We start from the raw sequence: 22,577 nt of genomic DNA on the forward strand, positions 1-22,577 counted from the left end.
AAGAAAGCCCACACCACATCCCCAAGACTGAGAGATGGGTGTTGCTAACGGAATCTGGGGGGTAGGAAGCAATGGGGGGGTACATTTCCCAGAAGGAACAAACGTTCACTGTACATCTGTGGATCAATGCCTGCCTTCCTGTCACTGTGATGAGAAACACTGATATTTGTTGGCAGCCTCGCTGGTTCTCTTCAGTTTTCAGGTAGACTCTTGGACAAAAGGGAATGGAGCGGGCATGAGAGTGGACCTTGTTTTGCATGTGTACTATAGAAGACATGTTGCCTGCATTTTCTTGACTCTTGTTGAGAAGCAGGGAAGCTTTCAAATTATGTAGAGTCATTTTCTTTCATATAACTTTTGTTGCCATCTATCCCTAGGTTATATTAGGTGTTTGCTCAATTAAGACTCTTGGGAAACCCTCCCCTCCTTCCCCCCACCCCCAACTAAGAGGTACTTTCTGATCCCTTCTACATGGGATATTCTTTAAAGCAGAATGATTTTCCAGCATCCTGAACAAGGCCAGTAGATTTTATGAACATGATATATATAAAAATAGTTGTCAATCTTATGAGTAGTTTCAACATTTTAACACCTGATGTTACTGAAGCCTGATTTACCTTGTCAAACATAAAATAAACTGATTTTAGGGGGTGGTGGGTAGGTTGTTAAACAGAATAGAGTTTTGAAAATGGTTTTGAAATGAACCATTCCAAGTGCAGCTATTCTAAGTTGTATAGATGTCTGCATGAAAATTTCTTCTCTGTATTTTGTTGGTTTTGTTATTTTGGAGGTAAATGATAATAAAAGTAAATGTGTTATATAGTTATATATATATATAGTTATAGTTATAGTTATATAGTTAGATAGTACCCAACTACTTTATAAGAATACAGAGAGTAGTTTTCTTTATATGATCATTCTTATTTTTAAAATCTTCTTTTGAATATCTAGTTCAGCTCTCACATAGAAAATTGTGATATCAATAACAAATCACAAAATAAATAGGAATCTTACCACAGGTTTAATTTTGTGGATTTTGTGTCTCCCTCCTCCAATTTATATGTTGAGGTTTTAGCCCTAATAACTCAGATGATTATATTTGAGGGCAGGACCTTTAAGAAAGGTACAAATTAAACTGCAGCCCTAAGGTTGTGACTGCATCTGACTAGCATCTTTTTATGAAGATACTGCCAAAAAATAAAAATAAAGAAGATAAAAAAATCAAAGAGAAAAATCAGTGCACAGACATGTACATAATACAGATCATGTGAAGGCAAAGAAAAGGCTAGTCAGATACTAGCTAAAGAGAGGAGAGATGGCTAAGAACAAACCCAGCATTTGGGGTACCTTGACCATGGGCTTCCAGCTTTCAGAATTGTGAGAAAATATACAGAGGTCAGGGACTAAGATGATTCATTGGTTTACTCATCACCTGACCAGAGTGCAGCCCAGGAGTAAGTGTGTGGGGAATGTTTGTTGAATAAACACAGCTATGTTTTAATCATAGCAGAGCAGCCAGCTGCCAGCCCGACTCTTTCCAGTTACCACCTGAAGTTTCCAGACTGTCATTTGTCTGTCTTCCTATGAAAATGGTCTGTTTATTCTTTCTTATTTTAAAAGCAGAAGTGAATGTATATACATATAGAAATGGGTGTTTAGAGTAAAAAGAACCTGGAGATACATTCAGGTATGAAAAAGAAGTAGAACTTAACCTCTCAGAAGCCCCTACCCGCTGGGTGCTGGTGGCTCACGCCTGTAATCATAGCTACTCAGGAGGCTGAGATCTGAGGATCATGGTTCAAAGCCAGCCTGGGCAGGAAAGTCCGTAAGACTCTCATTTCTAGTAAACCACTAGAAAACCGGAAGTGGTGCTGTGGCTCAAGTGGTAGTGTTTACCTTGAGCTGAAGAGTTCAGGGATAGCGCTCAAGCCCAGAGTTCAATCCCCAGGACTGACAAAATAAAAGAAAGGAAGAAAGAAAGGAAGGAAGGAAGGAAGGAAGGAAGAAAGAAAAAGCCCCTGCCCAAAGTGACCACTATACATATGTATATGTATGTATGTGCATATATATATATATTAATTTTTCTAGGTAGTGATAACAATATGGTTATCAGTTCTTTCCTCCCTGACCAAATCAAAAAATTGTCCTGATTTACATGACATGCTGTTTTTTTCTAATATGAAATCTTTTCCCCACTTCATATTAGAAAATAAAATAAATGTAGATTTATAGTAGCATTTTCACGTAGCAGACTCACATTTCTTTTATTTAGCCTAACTTCTACTCATGGATGGTGTCCGTGTTTTCCTCATGTGGAGAGTGCTGTGAGGACTTGAGTCTTTTTTGTTGTGGTTCTTGTCTCATTGTTCTCTTTCTACTTTTAATCTCTTTACATACCAAACACAAAACAGGTCCTGGCACAGTGGATCTAGTTACACAGGAAGCAGAGGTAGGAAGACTAGTCAAAGGCTGGCTCAGGCATAAAGTGTGAGACCTATTTATTTAAAAGTTAAACTAAAAATTTTAAAAGGCTGGGAATATGGGTCAAGAGGTGGTGTGATTGCTTACCCTGATTCAAGCCCTAATATGAAGGAGAGGAAGAGAAGAAGAATAGGAAGAGGAGGAGGAAGAGGAGGAGGAGGAGGAGGAGGAGGAGGAGGAGGAGGAGGAGGAGGAGGAGGAGGAGGAGGAGGAGGAGGAGGAGGAAGAAGGTGGTAAGACTGACTGATACAAAAGCATACCCTTTGAGTGCCCTTGTGGAATGGGTACAGGAGGAATTGGAGGTCCAGGGGTCCCAAAGATGCCTCATGAGGACATCTTTGTAGACTTCTCTTGATGAGGACACACTCATCTGCTCTCAGGAAACTAAACCTTTCCTTGTAAAGTCTAGATTCAACTATCAAATTATCTTCAGTGTTTTGACTTATCTATTTTGATATCACATATCAAAATATTCATATATCTACATTGATAATTCTCTTAGAATACATCTTTCCCTAGTGCTCTCTTCCACCTTACTCAATAACACCATTGTCTATCCAACAGCTAAAGCCGGGAATGGGGCTACCTGTGTATCTATCTCTAGACTTGGTCTCTGTCTCTTTGTCTCTGTCTTTCCACATGGATTCTCTATTACCTATACTCACTGCTAATTTTATCTTTAAAATGTATACTCCAATCTTCCCTTTCCTTCCTGTCTCCACTGTCCATTTTCTCCTTACCAGGGTGATGCCACAGGCCTCTCTTCCCTCCTTCATTCGTACTTCTTCACATAGTGACCTCACATAGAGGTAATACCATACAATAATTGAGTGATATGACCATGGCAGTATTCATATCTTATCTAATCTTTGTTCCTATCTAGTTATTAATATCAACAAGGTTTCTTGGTGCTTGAAACTAAAAATCTGTTTGAGTGAAATTTTACTTTAACATTTAATAATATAGATCTGTAACGAAATTGTGTTTTAAAAAAAATCAATTTCATATTAACAATAAAAATGACTGCCTACCACATTAGGAGATCAAACCATAGCTCACCTTATAATACCTTAGTTACTCCCCTTGAAACTCTGATTTCAAGGAAAAGTTCTCATTCCTGGCTTTCTTTTACAAGTCCCAAATGAAAGGGCACTTTATCGCTCAACATCATTTTGAATAATTTTCTCTCTCTGTTTCTGTCCTAGTCCCACCCCTCCCACTTTCTTCAATTCCCCCAAACATCCTGAAGTTTTTTTCTACCTGAGACAGGCTGCTTTGTCTGGTTACAACTTAAATATTCCCTCCACAGAGACTTTCATGGGCGTCTACTCTTGTTTTCTTATTTGATTTCAGCTTCTATTTTTTTTCTCCTGTCTTAAAACTATTTGATCTGGGCACCAGTTGCTCATGCCTGTAGTTCTAGCTGTGCAGGAGTCTTGAGATCTAGAATATGGCAATTTGAGGCTAGCCAGGGCAGGAAACTCTGAGAGACTCCATCTCCAATTGACCAGCAAAACACCAGGCTGAAGGGGTAACAGAACTTGTAGGGCTGCATGTGTCTTTCTCACCAATGCACCTTTGGATTGAAGCATAGAGCCAAGCACATAGAAGGCTTCCAAGAGATAGTCTGTTGGTTTTGTTGTTTCTGTTTTTCTTGGAGGCCTTGGAGCTTTGAGCCTTCAGGCTTAACCCCCACTTAGAGGTTGAAGATGTCTTTGTGTCTAAGGAGGTATGTTTCCACCAAGGCCCTGTGACTTTGGATGAGTTGCCAGAAGTTTGCAGCTTGTTGAACTGAATTTCCTTCTCTCCCTTTCTCTCATGTCTTTTCTCCTATGCACATTCAAACCATGGAGCTTCTGCTTCACCTTAGGGTTTGACCTTAGGTTGCAAACTATGACTGGTGGTGCCCTGGCTTTAGCCAAACCAGTCCTTTTCTCTGTAACTGCACTTGTCCTTGATTCCACCCCCAGCCATCTGCTAGGATGTTGCCTCTAATTAAACATATTGTCCTCTTCCACTTACATTCCCACTGACCCTTCTCTGATCATTCCCTCCACCTGACCACAGATACTACCACTGTCTACAGCTTTCTGTCATGTTCCACTTCTGCCTGGAGTCCAATTCATCACTGTCACTTTGGATGCTGGGATTGGACTGCTTGCTGTCCACTTCCATTGAAACCAACCTATAGGATGAAGGCTTTGGAGCTAGACAGTCCTGAATCTGAATGATGGTTTTGCTGCCTATGGGAGGCATGACTTCAGGCAGCATTATTGACTTCTTGAGTCTCAGTTTTCTCACCTGTCATGCGGTAGTAAGTACTGTTTACCTTGGTAAGTTGTGAAGATTAGTAATTGCTTCTGATGAGCATGTAATGCAAAGCTGAGCACAGAGCTGCTCACCCCAGTGTTCCTCCTTTCTTTCCTCTATCCCTCTATGATGTCGGTTCTGGCTCATGTCCAAGGAGTGATGTGAGTGACTGCATGCTGTCCTTTCTTGATGTGAGCTGAGTTCACTTCTCTAACTTCCTGAGTCTCTGTTTTCTTTTTGGCTCATACATATCTTTGAAACAGAAACTCCTTTTTAACTGACCCAGGCTTATATATTTGAGCCATTTTGATTTTTTTTTTTGTAGCATAAGAGCCATTTGTTCACTTTGGGAATGAGATGCATTTTTTTTGTTGTTATTTTGTTTTTAAGAACCCTATAGTCAGGGAAGATGTGGCTTGATTTCCCCAAAGATGATGTGTAGGGTTGACCCTTACATTATATTAACATACCAAGGATGCTCTGGCTACAAGAGACCTTTCTTTGGACCACCCCTTTATCTTTTGTGCCAGTCCTGGGATTGAACTCAGGGCCTAGGCACTGTTCCTGAGTTTCTTTTGCTCAAGGTTATCACTCTACCACTTAAGCCACAGTGTCACTTCTGGCTTTTCTGTTTATCTGGTATTGAGGAATTGAACCCAGGGCTTCATGCATGCTAGGCAAGCACTCGACCACAAAGCCACATTCTCAGCCTTGGACAATTTGTTTTTCTTTTTCTGTCAGTCATGGGGCTTGAACTCAGGGCCTGGGAGTTGTCCCTGAGCTCTTTGCTCAAGACTACTGCTCTACTACTTTGAGCTACAGCATCACTTCCAGCTTTCTGGTGGTTAATTGGAGATAAGAGTCTCATGGACATTTCTGCCTGGGCTGGCTTTGACCCATGATCCTCAGATCTCAGGCTTCTGAGTAGCTAGGATTACAGATGTGAACCACCTGTGCCCAGCTTTTGGGCCAGTCTTAACCACAGGACTTCATACTGCAAATAGAAAATAACATAATTCTTTGTGGTAAGACTCTTCCTTGGAATCCCTTTTTAACTTCACTCTTTATTTTTCTTCAAGGTTAGAACTAGAATCTACTAGAATGACCATAGAATTTGTGTGGAAGGCATGAAAGCTGCTCTCCGGAGCTCCAGACCCCACTTTCTAGACACCTCAGTTGATGTAATTTGAACAATAACTGGATCCCACCTGTTTTTCTGTAGAGAACTTTGATGTGTTGTGATTTACTCTTAGCCTTTGGTTCTTGGAGTACACTTGGTTCAGGTAGTCTATGGGCACTGGGGCGATGTGCACTGTGTCTAAAAAAACTGGTACCCTATTCAGGAGGGGTGGTTTGTGATGCAACAGATGGGCTTGCAACCATATTAGATTGCCCTTTATCAAATGTAGAGTATGCGGTAGAGAATCCATAGCACCTCCCCAGCTCGCTGAATGGAACAGCAGCTCATGCACGCTCCTAAGGAAAGAACAGATGCATAAACAACTGATGGTTGGAACTCTCATAGTCCCTCCAAAATTCAGGTATAGTGATTTTCTTGTTTTCCTTGATAACCCTGGATTTAGAGATCTACACAGGACTGGGGACAGAACCTCATGGCTCTTTTGTTTGCTGATTGGTGACAGTCTCAATATGTAGTTCAAGCTGGTGTCAGGCTTGGAATCCTTCTGCCTTAGCCTCTGAAGTACTAGGATTACAGGCAGACATCACTGCACCCAGCTTTCCTTACTCTGCTTCCTCTCTAATTTCTCTCCTTTCCTTTATCATAGGATTTTTTTCTTATCTAGAATAGAAGGGGAAGTGTATGAAAGCCATTTCTAACTAGGTACTTCCCCTATTCTATGAAGTGACATTATAGTGGGATGATGCCACAAGGGCAGTGTATCACAAACTTCTTTATTATGATGATTTTTCCTAGTTCTTTCCAGGAAACTCCTCTCTTTTTCTTTTTGATGACACCTGAGAAGGAGAAAGCAGTGGGAATTCTGATGAGGGGGAACACAGGTTTCAACCCTGTCATCTTTTCTCAACACCACTGAGACAGATATTGTGATAGAGAAAGCCCTAGAAGAAACATGAAGGTTCTATACAGTCAAAGAGAGCTTGTTGGAGGGTCATCTAATCCATGATGTGAAGGAATATGGTGGTGGTGGTGATGGAGAGGAAGGGGAGAGAAAGTATTAAGTATAAGGAAAAAATGAGAGTAGCAATGGGAGAAAATGTGGGAATGCATGGGAGATGATGACTGCTGAGATCTGGTAGATAAGCAGGACTCAGGTAGGGGTGGATGTAAAAGCACTGGCTAAGAGCTTTCTTTGGACCTTCACTGAGGGTAAGGAGAATTGTGGATGCATTTAATCAGAATAGTGTCATAACCAGATGTCTGCTTCAGGGATCTCAGTACTTGCAGGGCAGGGTGGAGAATGATGGGGTTGGGCTTGGAGCTGCAGTAGAGGACTAGGCAGGTGTAGGGAGACAAGTTAGAAGGCCCTTGTTGCATGAGTGCAGTTGAAAGTGGATAGGGCAGTCCTTGAGCAATGACAATAGAGAGAATGAGAAGTAGTTCTTCTTGGAGTGATTTGGAGGTTGAATGAATGAGGTTGGCATGGAGGAAATATTGGAGTTATTGACCTGGCTAAGTGGGTAGGTAGAGGCAACATTCCTGACTCCTGAGATGAGGACACTGCAGAAGGAGAGGATTTAGGCAGGCTGCAAGCTGATGAATTAGTTTTGGGTATGTGGAGTTATGACATACAGAGAGCCAGTTAGTTCATGGGTATGGAGGTCTGTGTTATAGGAAGAAGATCTGTGGGTTAGATCTCGTGAATCAGTGGAGTCCTGTCTGCTTGTATCTCCCATATATTGGCTAGAGATTTTAGATAATGTTGTTCAGCACATTACAAGAAGGATTTAAAAAAGTATGTATAACCATCTAGCAATCCAGCTTACATTTTTCTGGTAAATGAATTTGTGGCAAGTTCATGAGAAAAAAAATCTTAAGGATATCCAATTTTCCATTTGAGAACTCCATGTAAGATTGGTCCACCTGAACCATCTCATTTAATTCTTACTTCTTACTTAAGTGAAGATGATTACTTTTCCCTTTTTATAGATAAGGAAACCCAGGAACATACAGGTTAGCTAACATGCTGAGCTCATACATTCAGTATTCCAAACCATTCTGAGGGAAGAGAATGTTCCAGAAAATCAGTCAAATGTCACGTACAATGAAGGAGGGGAATGGCTTATGGGATTTGACAGGTTAAGAAGTGATCTTGAAGCAGGAAATTTCAGAGTCCAGTGCAGTAGAAGCCAGTCTACTGGGTGAAGGGGAAATTAGGTAACAAGACATGGAGTGCCCTCTGCAGACAACTCTTCTGAGAAAAATGGGCTGTAAAGCTATGGGAGAGGCAGAAAAAACTAGAGAGAGACAGTGAGTTAAGGAAACACTCAAATATTGTGCAGAGGAATGAGGAACCAGTAGATAAAGAGGTCTTTCCAGAAGCAGAAGTAGAATGGGGACCAGAGCAGCAGTGCAGGGAAGAATGAGGAGAAGAATGAATGGATGAACCCAAGAGCCTAAGGATGAGCAGTGTGACATGTGCTCTGCAAGTCATTTTCTGAGACCAGGAGGTAAGAGGGTGATATCTGAACTGTGAAGAGAGAGGAGAAGGTGGAGAAAGCAGAGAAACAAAGCCAATTAGAAATGGATAGAAGGATGGGGCTACACTGAGAGGGCTGAGCTGAATTGGGAGTGCTTGAATTTGTGGTGCATGGGACTTAGAAGTTTTCTGATTTCCTACTGAGATGTTCAGTAGCTAAAAGCATGGAGAGACCAGAAGTTGGATAAATTAGGGTTGTTCTTGGGAACTGAAGATTTTTTGATATATACATATAGATATAGTTATCTATATCTTTGATATAATTTATATATGATACATGATATAAAAAACACAAAACATTAAAAATTTAGTGGTTCTGTGGATTCAGTCTTAATACTTTGTGTTTAGTAGGTAAGTGCTCAATCACTTTATCTTCACACAATATCTAAGTCCTGGAGACTCTTAGTCTCATGGGATATAGCATAGAGGTCCTTTATATTGATGGACATTGAAATCACCTGCAATATTCGTTTGGGCTATGGCCTGGACTTGAGGATTTTTTGTCTGTTACATCCCTCCTTCCCCCAGGTAATTTGTATGTACAATCCAAGTTGAGAATTACTGTTCTTCTAATATGCCTAAATGAAGTTCAGAACCCCTATCAGTCATGATAGAATATGTTACAGAGCAGCAGCAAATCATAGAATCCCAGTATCTTAAACACAGAGATTTTATCTTCTGCTTATAAAATGTCTTCTAAAGAGCCAGATAACTTTGGTGAATAGCTATTGTTGATCAGGGTTTGGCATTCCTTGATCACTAAAGCAAAGGGAGAAGATGATGGGGAATCAAGCCCTCACTCTTCTCACATGGGAAATGACACACATCACCTCCATTCCTAGTTTGCTGATCACCACTAGTTGCACAACTGGAAATAGTGTGTGTGTGTGTGTGTGTGTGTGTGTGTGTGTGTGTGTGTGTATACTGGGGCTTGAAGTCAGGGTATGGGCATTGTCCCTTAGCTTTTTCTCTCAAGGCTGGCTCTCTACCATTTGAACCATAGCTCTACTTCCAGCTTTTTGGTGGTTAATTGGAGATAAAAGTCTCATGAACTTTCCTGCCCTGGCTGGCTTTGAACCATAATCCTCAGATCTCAGCCTCCCCAGTAGCTAGGATTGCAGGTGTGAGCCACCAACACACCACTACAAATAATTTCAAGGAAGAAAAAAATTGTTGGTGACCATTAGTGGTGACCTAGAGATTCTGCTGCAGGGGGAAGGAGAAGGGAAAGAGCAGGCTTGCACATTTACTTCCACACTCACACAGTGCTTGTTACATACCAGAGATGGTTTTTAACAGCTTTCAAACAGGAACCTATTCATCCTTGTAACAACCCCATTATATAGATATTGGGAAATTGAAATTAAATGTCTCATAAGTAGCAGAGGCAAGACTGAATGACAGGCTGTCTGGGTATAGAGTTGGAACATTGAGCTTCTAGTACACTGTGTCGCCTCTTTATTTTTCTTTGTGTACACTCAGATCCTGTGGGGCAGAGAAGAGGAAAGGATGGAGGTATTGTTACCGAAGGTGGTTGAGGAGGTAAAGAGCCCAGGTTCTTGGTGTCTCCAATAAAGAACCGAAAAAAGGCATACACACAAATGTAAAATGGCAAAGCAAGAAGGAGAGAAAGACAGAGAGGAGGGGAGTCAGAAAGAGAACACCGTGAAAGGAAAGGCAGACTCCAGATAAATGGCTCAAAAGCAAGGTTGAAATAGAGGCAAAGAAACCTTTCCTGCTCCTAAAGAAGGAAATGGGAGTTAAAGACTTTTCAAAAGGGCAGCAGTTACTAGCTGTCTTTATTCTTTCTGTGCAATTGGAACACACCCACAGTTCAGCTAGCTTTCATACTGTCTTTGGCATCAGCAAACACTTCTAGGGCTTGGAACTCTTGGTTGTCACCAGCAACACCTCTTTGATTTCCAAAACTCAAGACATAGAAGATAAGCACAAATGGCTTTGCCTTGAAATGGAATTTTTGGCCAGGAAATTACAAAAAGCAGCCCTTTGTGTGACATTGAAAGCTTTCTAACTCCTGAGTTGTTATATGCCTTCATTTTGGTCACAACATATGGACTCTGCCTGCAAACCCCGTTTAAAATGCTGTATTGGCACCTTGCTGCAACCTGGGGCCAAGTTGCTCAGGCCTGTGCTGCTGCTGCTGCTGTATTTTCCTTTGCTGTTTTGATTGGAAGCTGTTGGGAGTTGTTGCCGGGGGTTTTTCTTCTCCCTTGTACTGCAGAAGCCAGGGATAGCTGCGGAGGTTGAGGATGCTGTTGATTGTTGCTCCACTAACCCAAGATCAGGTTATGTTCTACGATTTGAAAGGATAGGAGAGCAGATCCCAGTTTGTATAGGATGTTCTACAGCGAAGTGTTGTCCCAGATAAAGCCTGTAATTCAATGATTTACCATACTTTTAAAACTACTGATTGGGTTTTTTTTTTTACAGTGATTAAAAGAATCCAAAAGTTATAATAATGCTGTACAGTTAGTAAGGGCAGAGAAGAAAAGGATAAATGTCATCTTAATTAAAATCTGCAGATGGAAATAAATGGGGACATGCTACCAGTAATTGTGTGACAGTGTCTTAATGGAGTCCAAAAGAGTTTCCTCTTTGGGAAGTGTGAGCTAATACACCCACAGAGGGATGATTAGGGACAGAGATATTTATACTAGATGGGAAATGCTGGGAAACTGAGATGTTTAAATCAATACCCAGAGGCGAGATATGTGGGTAGTTGATGATGTGCAAAAGAACATATAGATTTGGAATATTCCTTTAATGGTGATGATGGAATTATCCTATCATGCTAGAAGCCCAGGATAGCAATCTGTGAAATATTTATATGTAAATATGAATATTTAAAAAAGAAGCCTGCCTATTCTCTACCCCAGCCAACCATTAGTCAGAGTTTTTATTTTTATTTTTTTTAAATGCTGCTACCAGGGCTTAATCTCAGGGTCTGTGGCATTGTCCCTAATTTTTTTTTTTCACTCAAGACTGATGCTCTACAACTTGAGCTACAGCTCCACTTCCCAGTTTTTTGGTGTTTAATTGGAGATAAGAATTTCACCGACTTTCCTGACTGAACCAAATGGCTTTGAACCATAATCCTCAGATTTCAGCATCCTGAGTAGCAAAGATTACAGGCATGACCCACCAGCAACTGGTTAGTCTAGGATCTTTTGAGCACAGCTAGGTCAAGGGAGGAGGTGGACTTCACTGTGTGTTTAAGGCAGGGATGATAGTGTGGGTTTCCAGTTCCCCTCCAGCTGACACCGCTCCCCCCTCCAGCAACTGCAGAGAGGACCCCAAATCTCAGAACAACCTCCCTGACTCCTGCTGGTGACAAGCTAACCACACAGATCCAATCTGTGCCCAAGTCCCTTGTTACTTAACTAAAGGCACCCGGATGTATTTAAGAGGCTTTCTAGCCGTACTGGGATGAGCTTGCCTTAATACCAGTGCTTTGGTAGAAAGCTAGAATAGCCTAGTGTTATTCAGCCGAGTCTCTTGATTTTCCCTTAGAAAGAATCTTAGCAGAACAAACGGCGGCATTTGCTTCCTGTTAACCTTCTGGGCTTGGTCAACTCTCCAAGCTCTAGACAGATTGGTAGAGATTTCAGGAGACAAGGGTGGATCTTGGTTGGACACTTCAGTGCCATAGACAATTGCCTTTGGGGGGCGGGGAGAGGAGGAGAGAGACAGACGAGAGGGGAGAGGATATAGAAGGAGAACGTGAATCTTCAGGCGAGTGATGGGTAAAAGGGGAGTGGGAACTGCGTACAAAATCACAGCATCACAGCTCCCGAGGCGCATGAGATGCTGGGAAGCTGCGCTCACCATTTCTCAAGCATTTACCTCACCCTGGAACAGTCTCATCCTGACCCTAACAAAAGGGGCACACTCTCCTAACCAACCTCTGGCCCAATGCCATTCGAGGCTGCTGTGTCCAGCCACCCATGGCTGACCCACCCATGGCTGACCCCGGCGGGGAGCCCTATCAGTCCGCCCCCTACCCCACTTCTGCGTTCTTTCCCTTCTCCACGGGCCCAGGTGGAGCTCGCTAAGGGAAGGAAGGCTTGGACCTGCGTTTCCAGCGGGTTGTCCCGTTTGCTACAGCAGATGGTTAGACTCCATCCCTAAGGGTCTCCGTTCGCTAAGTAGGGGGCCGAAGCCCTGGAATCTGCGCGTGCACACAAGTTGTCCGGGGAGGCTGGGGACTAGTTGGAGAGAGCCAGGGTCTGCCTCAGCTCGCTCTCCACGTCGGTCTGCCACCTCTCTCTCCCCGACCCGCACCTGTGCGGGGCCTCTCAGGGGCCCGCAGCCGTCTCTGGTCCGGAGGCTCGCGCTGCCCCGACCTCGCAGCTTTCTCTGGTTTTCCACGCCAAGCTGCCCGCCTCCCCCCTCCCTCCCTCCGGATCTGCAGGATTGAGGCTGTTCCTTCCCTGCTGGCTTCCAGTGAACCTATTCTGCAACTTTGCTGTGTGTGTGTGTGGGGGAGGGATTGGGAAGGAGGGGGGTCCCTCGGGGAGGCTCCCCGGCGCGCCTGCTCCAGCCCCGAGGGCGCGGGGTCGTGGCGGGTGCCAGCGAGGCGCTCCGATCCTCCCCCCACCCGCTTCCCCTCCTCCCCCGCGTCTGTCCGGGGGACCGGGGAGGGGGCGCGGGGCAGCGCGCGCGCACGCGCGCGCGGGGAGCGGAGGCCCGGAGCGGGGCGGGAGCCGCGTCAGGTGTCTGCGCTCCGCGTCCCCGCGCGCTGCCCCGCCGGTGCCTCCCCGGCGCGCGTAGCCTCGGCCGGAGCGCGAGCCGAGCGGCACCGCTGCCCCGGGACCCGCCAGCGCCCCCGAGATGTGATCCCCCCCCCCCCCGCCTCGCCCTACCTCGGCCGCCCGCCTCTCAGACCCCACCGGGTCCTCCCCCCCACCCCATCGGACAGAGCGAGGAGCCGCGGCCACCAGGCGCACGCACTTCCCCGAGAGAGAAGTTGGGGAGCGGCGGCGACCTGGCGGCGTGAGAGCGGCGGGTGGGCTCCGAGACCCGGCGCCGGGAAGGGGAGGGCGCCCGGCTCCACCTGGACTGGAAGGGACGGGACTCAGGGGAGGCGCACAGCACTCGTCCGGCCCGGGGAGGACGGGGGGCGACGCCGGGGTCGGGGTGTGTGGGGAGATGCTGAGCCCGCTCCCGGGCGCCCGCGGCGGCAGCAGCAGCAGCATCTCCGCCACCACCAGCAGCAGCAGCCGCGGCGGCAGCAGCAGCATCTCCACCACCGGCGTCTCCAGCGGCCCCAGCAGCGGCACCGGCGGGACGGCCGCGGCGCCCGCGGGGGCGGCGCAGGCGCACTGTGCCCGGCGGAGCCTGCAGTTGCCGAGCCCCGTGTGCGGCACCGCCACTGTCTGGGCAGCGGCGGCCGGGGGAGCGCTACTACCATGAACTGCCTGGTCCTCCTCCCCAGAGCCGCTCATCCTCATCCGGGTCGGGCTGGAGACACCGTCAGGGGACCCCGCCGCCGCCGCCGCGCCCCCTCCTCTCTCGGCTGCCCCTCCAGCACCGTCTCCTCCTCCTCCTCCTCCTCCTCTTCCTCCTCCACCTCCCCTTCCTGCTTCCCCCCCTCCCCCGCCGCGGATCCTGGCCGCCGCTCTCCAGACCCAGGATGCCGGGGGGCAAGAGAGGGCTGGTGGCACCGCAGAACACGTTTTTGGAGAACATCGTCAGGCGCTCCAGTGGTAAGGAGAGTCGCGGCTCCCGCACCCCGCCCCGCGCCCGGCACCCCCGCCCCGCCCCCGGGCGCCCCCACCCCGCGCCTGGCCTCCCGGGGGCGAGGGGCGCACGCTGCCCCCCACCCGCCCGGGCGGCCTCGGGCGCAGCGGGACCCGGGGTGGGAGGGGGCGGGGGGCGGCGGTGGAAGAAAGTTAGTTGAATTTCCTTTCTGGGAGCCTCCCCCTCCCACCCACCTGTCCAGATCCCAGACCCGGAGCTGGGGGGGCGGGGGAGACTGAGAGAGAGAGAGAGAGACAGAGACACAGAGACAGAGACAGAGACAGACAGAGACACAGAGAGAGACAGACAGAGACAGAGAGAGACAGAGACAGAGAGAGACACAGAGAGACAGAGAGACACAGAGAGACACAGAGAGACAGAGAGAAACAGAGAGACAGACAGACAGAGAGACAGGGGGAGATAGAGAGGGAGATAGAGAGAGACAGACAGAGACAGAGGGAGAGACAGAGAAGAGGGACAGACAGACAGAGACAGAGAGACAGAGAGACAGAGGGAGATAGAGAGAGACAGACAGAGACAGAGACAGAGAGGGAGAGACAGAGAGAGAGACAGAGAGGGAGGGAGGGGGTACCTCTGGAGAGTAGATTGGAATTTGGCTTTGATCAGAAATCTTTTCTGGACCATCCTCTAACATTTATATATATATATATATAATATAAATTATATATATAATTTTTTCGCCTTAGTAGGTTGCAGGCACTGACTAAATTCTTAGAACTAGTCGCAGAAGAGGGTTTCCTTTAAAATGAGTCCAAGTGGCTACTTAATCAGATGTCAGTCTTTCTTTTTTGTTTTTGGTCTCAGTGTTAGGAATCCAGCAGTAGGAATGGAACCTAACTAGAAAATAGAACCGGTGCTTGGGAAACAGGAAGGCAATTGTAGGGGTCAGATTTGTGGGTGAAGTTTCTTTTCATTTTTCCCCTTGTGCATTGGTTCCCTAGCATCTATTTTGTGTGCCTTAAACAACAGACACTGTAGAAGGAAGGGAGGAACTATGGTTTTTTTTTTTTTTTTAATGCAACTGGAAGACGCCTTCAGAAACTGCTGTTTTGCCCTGCTACAGAAACAAAGGTTCAAAAAGTGTCTTAAAGAATAACCATCCATTTATGCACACATCTACCGCAATGTATTTTGTGTGTGGGCTGCTATAAATTTCACACATCAGGCTGTATAAACTTTTCGTTTTACTGATATCTCAATCTTCTTCGTGTTGGAAATTCTTTAACGTAATTTTTAACTTCACGAGCAAGTTTAAAGTTTTTTTTTCCCCCTTCAATGGTCTTTCATTTTATTCAGAGGCCCTTTGCCTGGAGAGTTATGAGAAAGGACAATTCTGTATACCTAGGAGAGTGAACCTCAGAACAAAAGCAGTGGGAATACTCCCTGCCGTCCACTGAGCCCTTGTTTATTCAGTCATCCATGGAAACAATAGTTATTTTGGTGCCTTACACCACTCACTCTGTGTGGGCCCTTTGGATGAAATGTGATTCAGACATGTCCCCTGGTTTTAGGAAGGTCCTGCCTCATGGACAATACAGAGGCAGACTCGAGTGATAATAAATGATCCAACCAAAGGATGCTTCCTCCGAGTTAGTAGATTGGGTGACACCGATTCTTAGATGAGTGTCTCCTCTAAAACTGGGCTTGCATGTATGTCCTCCGGTTTTAGGACCGTATGCCTATGAATATCCCGGAATATGTCCTCTGAATTTCCAGTGTGGTATTTGGCTTTAATTTGAGGTCTGTGACTTATTTCTTTTACTTTGGTCAGTGCCTGACATGATGCAAGTCTAGAGCAGTAGTATTATGGTTAGATTGAAAACAACAACAACAAATCCCAAACAAACATAGTTAACAGGGCCCTGGCCTACTTGTAATATTTGTAATGCTTTTAGCCATCCTAGTGTGAATTCCTATGCATTGTCAATTTTATAATCATATAACCTGTACATTTATAATGGTAGGCAGTTTCTAGACTCCGATATTACCTTTGTATAATTTGGTCTGTAAGAGGACTTTTCAGAGAAGGCCATAGAGAAAATTCACAAGCTCTCTTGTCTTTACTCAGGGAAGGGAAAGAGGAAGGAGACTCTCTGGATGGAAACGTACCAGTGTAGCATCTTTGGTTGAAACTTCTTACACAGATTGGAATGATGATCCATTCTTTAGCATAGGTTTTGTTTTAGGTATAGCGTGAAATTAACATCGGTGAGGCCCAGGACTAGCTGCTTCTGTTTCCTCCATTTTACATCTGACATCTGACTTAATGAATGCTTAATCTTTTTTACACGTTGTGTTCCTAATTGCTTCATTGGTTTAATGTTACTTTCCATGGAGGACACCAAGTGTGAGTGCACATTTATCTGTGTTGACATTTAAAAATTCCACCTCTCGTTGCCTATGGCTAACTTTGAAATACCATCATTCAAAACCCCAAAGCTTTGTTTGAATGTATGTGCATGTCTATGTGTGGCAAATATTCAATAGTCTCAGTACTTCTCTCACAAGGACTTCAGAACTTAGAATTACAGTGTGTCATTGCTCTACACATCCATGTGGAAGTATCCCACAGTTGTCTTTTCTGTTTGACTTGGCAAAGAAATTGAATAATTCTTCCACAGAGATATATTTAATTGAAATTAGCAAAGAAAATTCCCTTCAGGATTCTTATAGAGAGATCAGGATTGTCATATTGAGCAATTCATTAGTCACTGACTTAACAACATTAGATGTGTTGGCCCAGCTTTAACGGGAAAAGAAATTCAAGGAGCTAGCACTCCTTGTTTGATTCAAGAATTGAAGAAACAGGGGCTTTCAGTTGTTTATTGACCTCTTTCTGATAAAACATCATTTTTCTTCTGAAAAGTTTGATCATGTACGAGAGTCAAACAGAAATACACATAGACAAGGCCCAGAGGATATGAAAACCTGTAAGTACACAGACATCTTAAACACAGAAAAAGACAGAGGAAGCAAAAAGGAAAGAAAGAGATGTAGATGTAGGGAAAAAAATCCTCTGAAAATCAGAGTTTGGGGGGAGAGGAAGAGAAAGGAGGAATGAAGCGGGAAGAGGGAGGTAAGGGGAAGGGAGAGGGGAGAGTGGAGGGAAGGGGTGAAGAATAGAGGAAACAGGAAAGGAGAGGAGAAGAGAAGAGAGGAGAGAGGAGGGAGAGAAGAGGAGAGGGGAGGGAGGAGAAGAGGAGAGGGGAGGGAGGAGAAGAAGAGAAGGGAGGGGAGAGGAGGGGAGAGGAGGAGGTATGAAAAGGTTAGCGAGAGAAAACCTCAAGCATTTATTTTTGTCTATAGGTAGCTAACCTGAAATCTCTGCCAGTTATAAATCCATCAGAGAAGTTTTCAGTGATGCAGAATGAAGGATCAAGGAGTTTGGCAAATTTGAATACAGCATCTAAACCATAGGATTTCCTAATAAAACTTCAAACTCCTTAGCTGCAATTTCTCTTAATATCAATGCTGTATTCTGTGCCCTATAAGTGACAACTATAGCCGATTTGCTGGTTGGTTTACACCACTTAAGACTGGATGTTTACTTTCCTATTTAGCATTGTAAGTTGTTCCTGGTCTTTCAGTTTATAAAGTAAAATAACGAGGCCATGGAGTGTATTGGACAACAACACACACATACACACACACACACACACAAACACACAAACACATACATATATGCATGGTAGCCAAATCTCAAACTAGGAGAAACAGGGATTTTTTTTTTTACTTTTAAGATGAAAGACTTGTTTCAATCATTTTTCAGACCAATTAGGAATAAAACAAATCTTAATGTATGATTTTTAGTAAATAGAGAGGACATATTAAGAATTGTAAAGGCAATAGGGATGTTTTGACAGGTTTAAAAATATATGTATTTTTATTTTTGATTGACACATAGGATGTGCATGTGCACGAGGCTCAGTGACATTTTAATACACACATGCCATGTAAAATGATCAGATCAGAGTAAATGGCATGTCTATCACATTGGATAGTTATCACTTCATTTTATTTTATTTTATTTTTTTTGTGCTGGTTCTGGGGCCTGAACTCATTAGGACCTGGATTTTGTCCCTTAGCTATTTTGTTCAAGGCTAGTCCTCTACCACTTGAGCCACAGCTCCTCTTCTAATTTTTCAGTGATAATTGGAGGCACCTGGCCATTTATCATTTCTTTTTATTTTTGTCGGCTGTGGGGCTTGAACTCTGGGCCTGGGCACTTTCCCTGTGCTCTTAAGCTCAAGGCGAGTGTTCTACAGCTTGAGCCACAGTACCATTTCTGGTTTTCTAGTGGTTTATTGGAGATAAGAGTCTCACAGAGTTTCCTGCCCAGGCTGGCTTTGAACTGTGATTCTCAGATCTCAGCCTCCTGAGTAGCTAGGATTACAGGCGTGAGCCACCGGCACCGGCTATCCCTTGTTTCTATTGGAAGTATTCAAGGCCCTCTCTAGTATTTTGAAGTATTAGGTTACTTGTTGTCAATGACGGGTAAGTTTAGGGAAAATCTGTAGCAAGTTGGATTAAAATGTTAGGAAGGGAAGATGGGTTTATTATATCTGAGCAGGACCCCACACCCAAATGCTTATTGACTAAGTCATTGTTTAAATGTTATCAGGCTAGTCTTCCTTAGTGAAATTTTAATTGTTTTTAAATTGACATGTATACTATGAGGTGGTTTCATTGTGATATATCTACACCCACATGCAGTGCACTGTGAACAAATTCACCCCCTGGACCACAGTCCCATTCTTCCACACTCTTAAGAGGTAGGCAGAAGGGATGACAGTAATCCAGGTTGTCGTTTTGAGAAAGTATGGCTACACATCGATAGTTGTATTTGGCATTAATTATTGCTTATGATTTCCTAAACCCTGTGAAATATTAGATGCATTTTTCTGCCATTATGAAAATCTAGTAGTATTTTTCTCTTTGGAGGATACAGGGTTCAGGAATGAAGACAACAGAGGAGGTAGTATTTTATAAGCTACGAAGCTTCAAAGAGGAAAAACTCAATATCCTCAGGCTTTCTCTCTCCTTCCTTCCTTCCTTCCTTCCTTCCTTCCTTCCTTCCTTCCTTCCTTCCTTCCTTCCTTCCTTCCTTCCTTCTTTCCTTCCTTCCCTCCTTCCTCCTTCCTTCCTTCCTTCCTTCCTTCCTTCCTTCCTTCCTTCCTTCCTTCTCTCCCTTTCTCCCTTCCTTCCTCTTCTGTCTCCCCCCCATAGCTGGGTTGTACAGGCATTTTTTAAATATACTTTTTATTCAGTCATCTCTTATTTGTAGAAAAATCCAAAATTATTTTCTTGCTCGAATTGATTCTTATAAAAATGGAGCTTTTAAACAGAAACCTACAGGAAACAGAGAAAAAGTGAAGTAAAACAAAATTCCACACAAGACACAGTAACCTTAATTATCCAATTTTAAACAACTTTTTCTCTTATAAATTTTGTTTTTCTTGAAAGATTTTCTTCAACATCTAAAGACACTATTCAGGAAATCCTGATAAAACCCTATAGTGTTCTTGAAGCATTGGCCTACCCATGTCTTCTAATATGCCATTTCTAACTTCTAAAATAATCCAAGAGGTTGAAATTATACTGACCACTTCCTAAATAACTTGGATGAACAAGCCAGAGGGTTGGGCTCACACAGTGTTATGTAACAGATGCAGTGCTTGCTGGCCGGAGGGCTGCCTACCCTGGACGCTAGTGTCTCCACCAGTGTCTTTCTTTGGCTTCATTGCAGAGTAGATTGTATAAGAGATCCATTTACTCATCTTTTAACCACCAGCCTACCAAAACAACTATCCCAACCACTGGTTTTGAATGGAAGGGAGTGATAATAGTTGTTTTAATTGGTAATGACTGAGTGGATTTCCATGCAGAAAGCTGTTAGTTTAGTCAATGTTTATCTTGTACTTTCGTTGTGATTAGCAGCTGTTGCCTAGCTTGGAGGAGCAATGCTTCGCTTCCTCACATTCTCCAGAGTGAGGCCAGGCAGTGGTGGTATTATTTCCCCACCGTCTGTTTGTGGTTACCGTTTACCACAAGGGGTCGCTGTAGGTTCTGCCACAAGTAACCAAAGTATTTTCTTTTCTCTCCCATCCACATCCCCCGTCTCCCCAGGGGGTGTGAGGGCCTTGTGCTGGTGTCAGTGTAGTTAGTTGTATTTAAAACATAAGACACCCAGGGATGTTTAATGAAGGTATTTATTATTAAAATTTATTTTGTGTTGACCAACATTTTGTGACTGAATGAATACGGTATTAATAAAATAGCAAATATTATTGTGTAATGCCAATCACACACTTAATATTCATGGTTATAATATGGTTCATATATTTTAGGCAGCACACTTTTTTAGCAGGTAAGATTCTATTATAATATATAATTTTAGTCTCATGGCAATACATATGAAATGTACAATACTCCAAAAAGATGCCATGAACATAATGCTTCATATTTACTGTTTCAGCAGAATTTCTCTTTTTTCCAGATATCTTAACGAATTATTTGTTATCCCCTCTTTCGTTATCTCCCACTTTCTCTCCCCCTCAACCTCCCTCCCCCAATTTGTATTGTTCATTTCCAACAAATTGTCTCATCAATATTGCTGTTGCATTTGTTTTCCCAGTGTCCTTTGCCTCTCCATTTTGTTGTTCCCCTTCCCTAATTCAGATAAACATATATACAATACCCAGGGTACCAAAATCTAATACAGTGACAACAGGGGATAAACAATAGGGGGGCAGGGAACACAAAAGGAAAAAGAAATCATATAATACATGAAAAACAACAACAACAAAGAAAAACCTCTTGTCTTGTTTTCTTACCTTGGAGTTCATTTTGCGTAGTATCATCTTATATGGGCATATGTACATAGTTACTGAGCTATTCTGCTAGGACTATCCTTGACATATACTGATTATTACAAATGAGGCAAACCATGGCATCTGTGTTTCTTTGGATCTACCTTACTTCACTTGATATGATTTTTTTTCCAAGACTTTCCGTTTCCTCACGAATGGGCAATGTCATGCTTTCTGATGGAAGCATAGAATTTCATTGTATACTTCCTCCTCCTGTTGTCCCTGTAATCCAGGGGCACTGGCCTTTAACTTCACAACCTGAGCCATTCATTTTCTTTTCTCGCTTTAGGATTATTCACGTTTCCTCTTTGCTGGAAATATACTTCTTCCCACGCACTGATAACTTCTGATGTTAGCTATCCATTTCACACTACTTCCTTACAAAGGCCATGATCTAATCAAAATTAGCCCCAATATACATGATGACAGCACTCTGTCATCTGAACACCTGCCACAGTTCCTAAGTCTATATTCCATGTGGGTGTGTTGAGTATCTGTCTCCCCTACTAGACTTTGAGATCCATGAGGTCAGGGACCATGTCAGACTGTTTCATCTGCCACTGTTGGTTGAGTGACCATATCAAATAACAATTCTGAATTCCCATTTAAGGACATGCCATCATTAAACAATTTTAAGCGAGTGCTTAGATGTTGACAATAGCTACTTGGGAGACCGAGATATAAGGATTAAAGTTCAAAATCAGCCCAGAAAGAAGAGTTCATGGAACTCCAGTCCACCAACAAAAAGTCTCCAGTGGAGGTGTGGCTGAAGTAGCAGAGTAGCAGCCTTGAGTGAAAATACTTGAACAAATGAAGCCAGCGATAATTACTGTCATATAAATCAATGTGTATTTCAGACAAATAGCATTTGGCTCTATGTAGATATTATTATACAATAAAGTGACATATTTGTATAGTGTAAGTAGTTGTTCTGTGATCCATTAAGTTTGTAAATATTTATTTATTTAGTCAGTTGTGGGGCTTGAACTCTAGGCCTAGGTGCTGTCCCTCAGCTCTTCAGCTCAAGGCTAGTGCTCCACCACTTGAGCCACAGGGTCCACTTCTGGCTTTTTCTGTTTATGTGGTGCTGAGGAATCAAACCCAGGGCCTCATGCATGTGAATTCTATCACTGAGCTACCTTCCCAGCTTCATTAAGTTTTCACATGGAAAAACAGAACACATAAAAACTTTACAAAGGAAGAATGGTTGGAACACTTTGACATTTTTCTGGAAATAGTTTTCTTTTTCATTTTTGCAATTAAAGAAATAGAAACTATTTCTGTATGAAGACAGCCCAGGCAGGAAACTCCACAAGACTATTATCTTTGGGAGAGAAGCTGTTTGAGATCTGAGCTGAGATACTTAATCCTAAATTTCTAGACATAATGATGTAACTGGGAAGCCATGAGGATTTTGGTTTAGGATTGGGTCATGCTTTACCGGTACTTTTAGACC

At 43.7% G+C, this 22,577-nt stretch overlaps 1 protein-coding gene across 1 annotated transcript in view; it reads left to right on the forward strand.

Annotated features, from left to right (window-relative positions):
• The first annotated feature begins 13,755 nt into the window (after positions 1-13,755).
• Positions 13,756-22,577, forward strand: part of Kcnh5 (potassium voltage-gated channel subfamily H member 5) — a 270,939-nt gene continuing 262,117 nt past the window's right edge. The window contains exon 1 of the mRNA XM_070032105.1: positions 13,756-14,197. Within this exon, the coding sequence (XP_069888206.1) occupies positions 14,125-14,197 (73 nt within the window). The 5' untranslated portion in view covers positions 13,756-14,124. The remainder of the gene's footprint in view (positions 14,198-22,577) is intronic.

This window comes from Dipodomys merriami, unplaced genomic scaffold, assembly GCF_024711535.1.
Source record: "Dipodomys merriami isolate MVZ:Mamm:240054 unplaced genomic scaffold, mDipMer1.0.p SCAF_1, whole genome shotgun sequence".
Lineage (NCBI taxonomy): Eukaryota > Metazoa > Chordata > Mammalia > Rodentia > Heteromyidae > Dipodomys > Dipodomys merriami.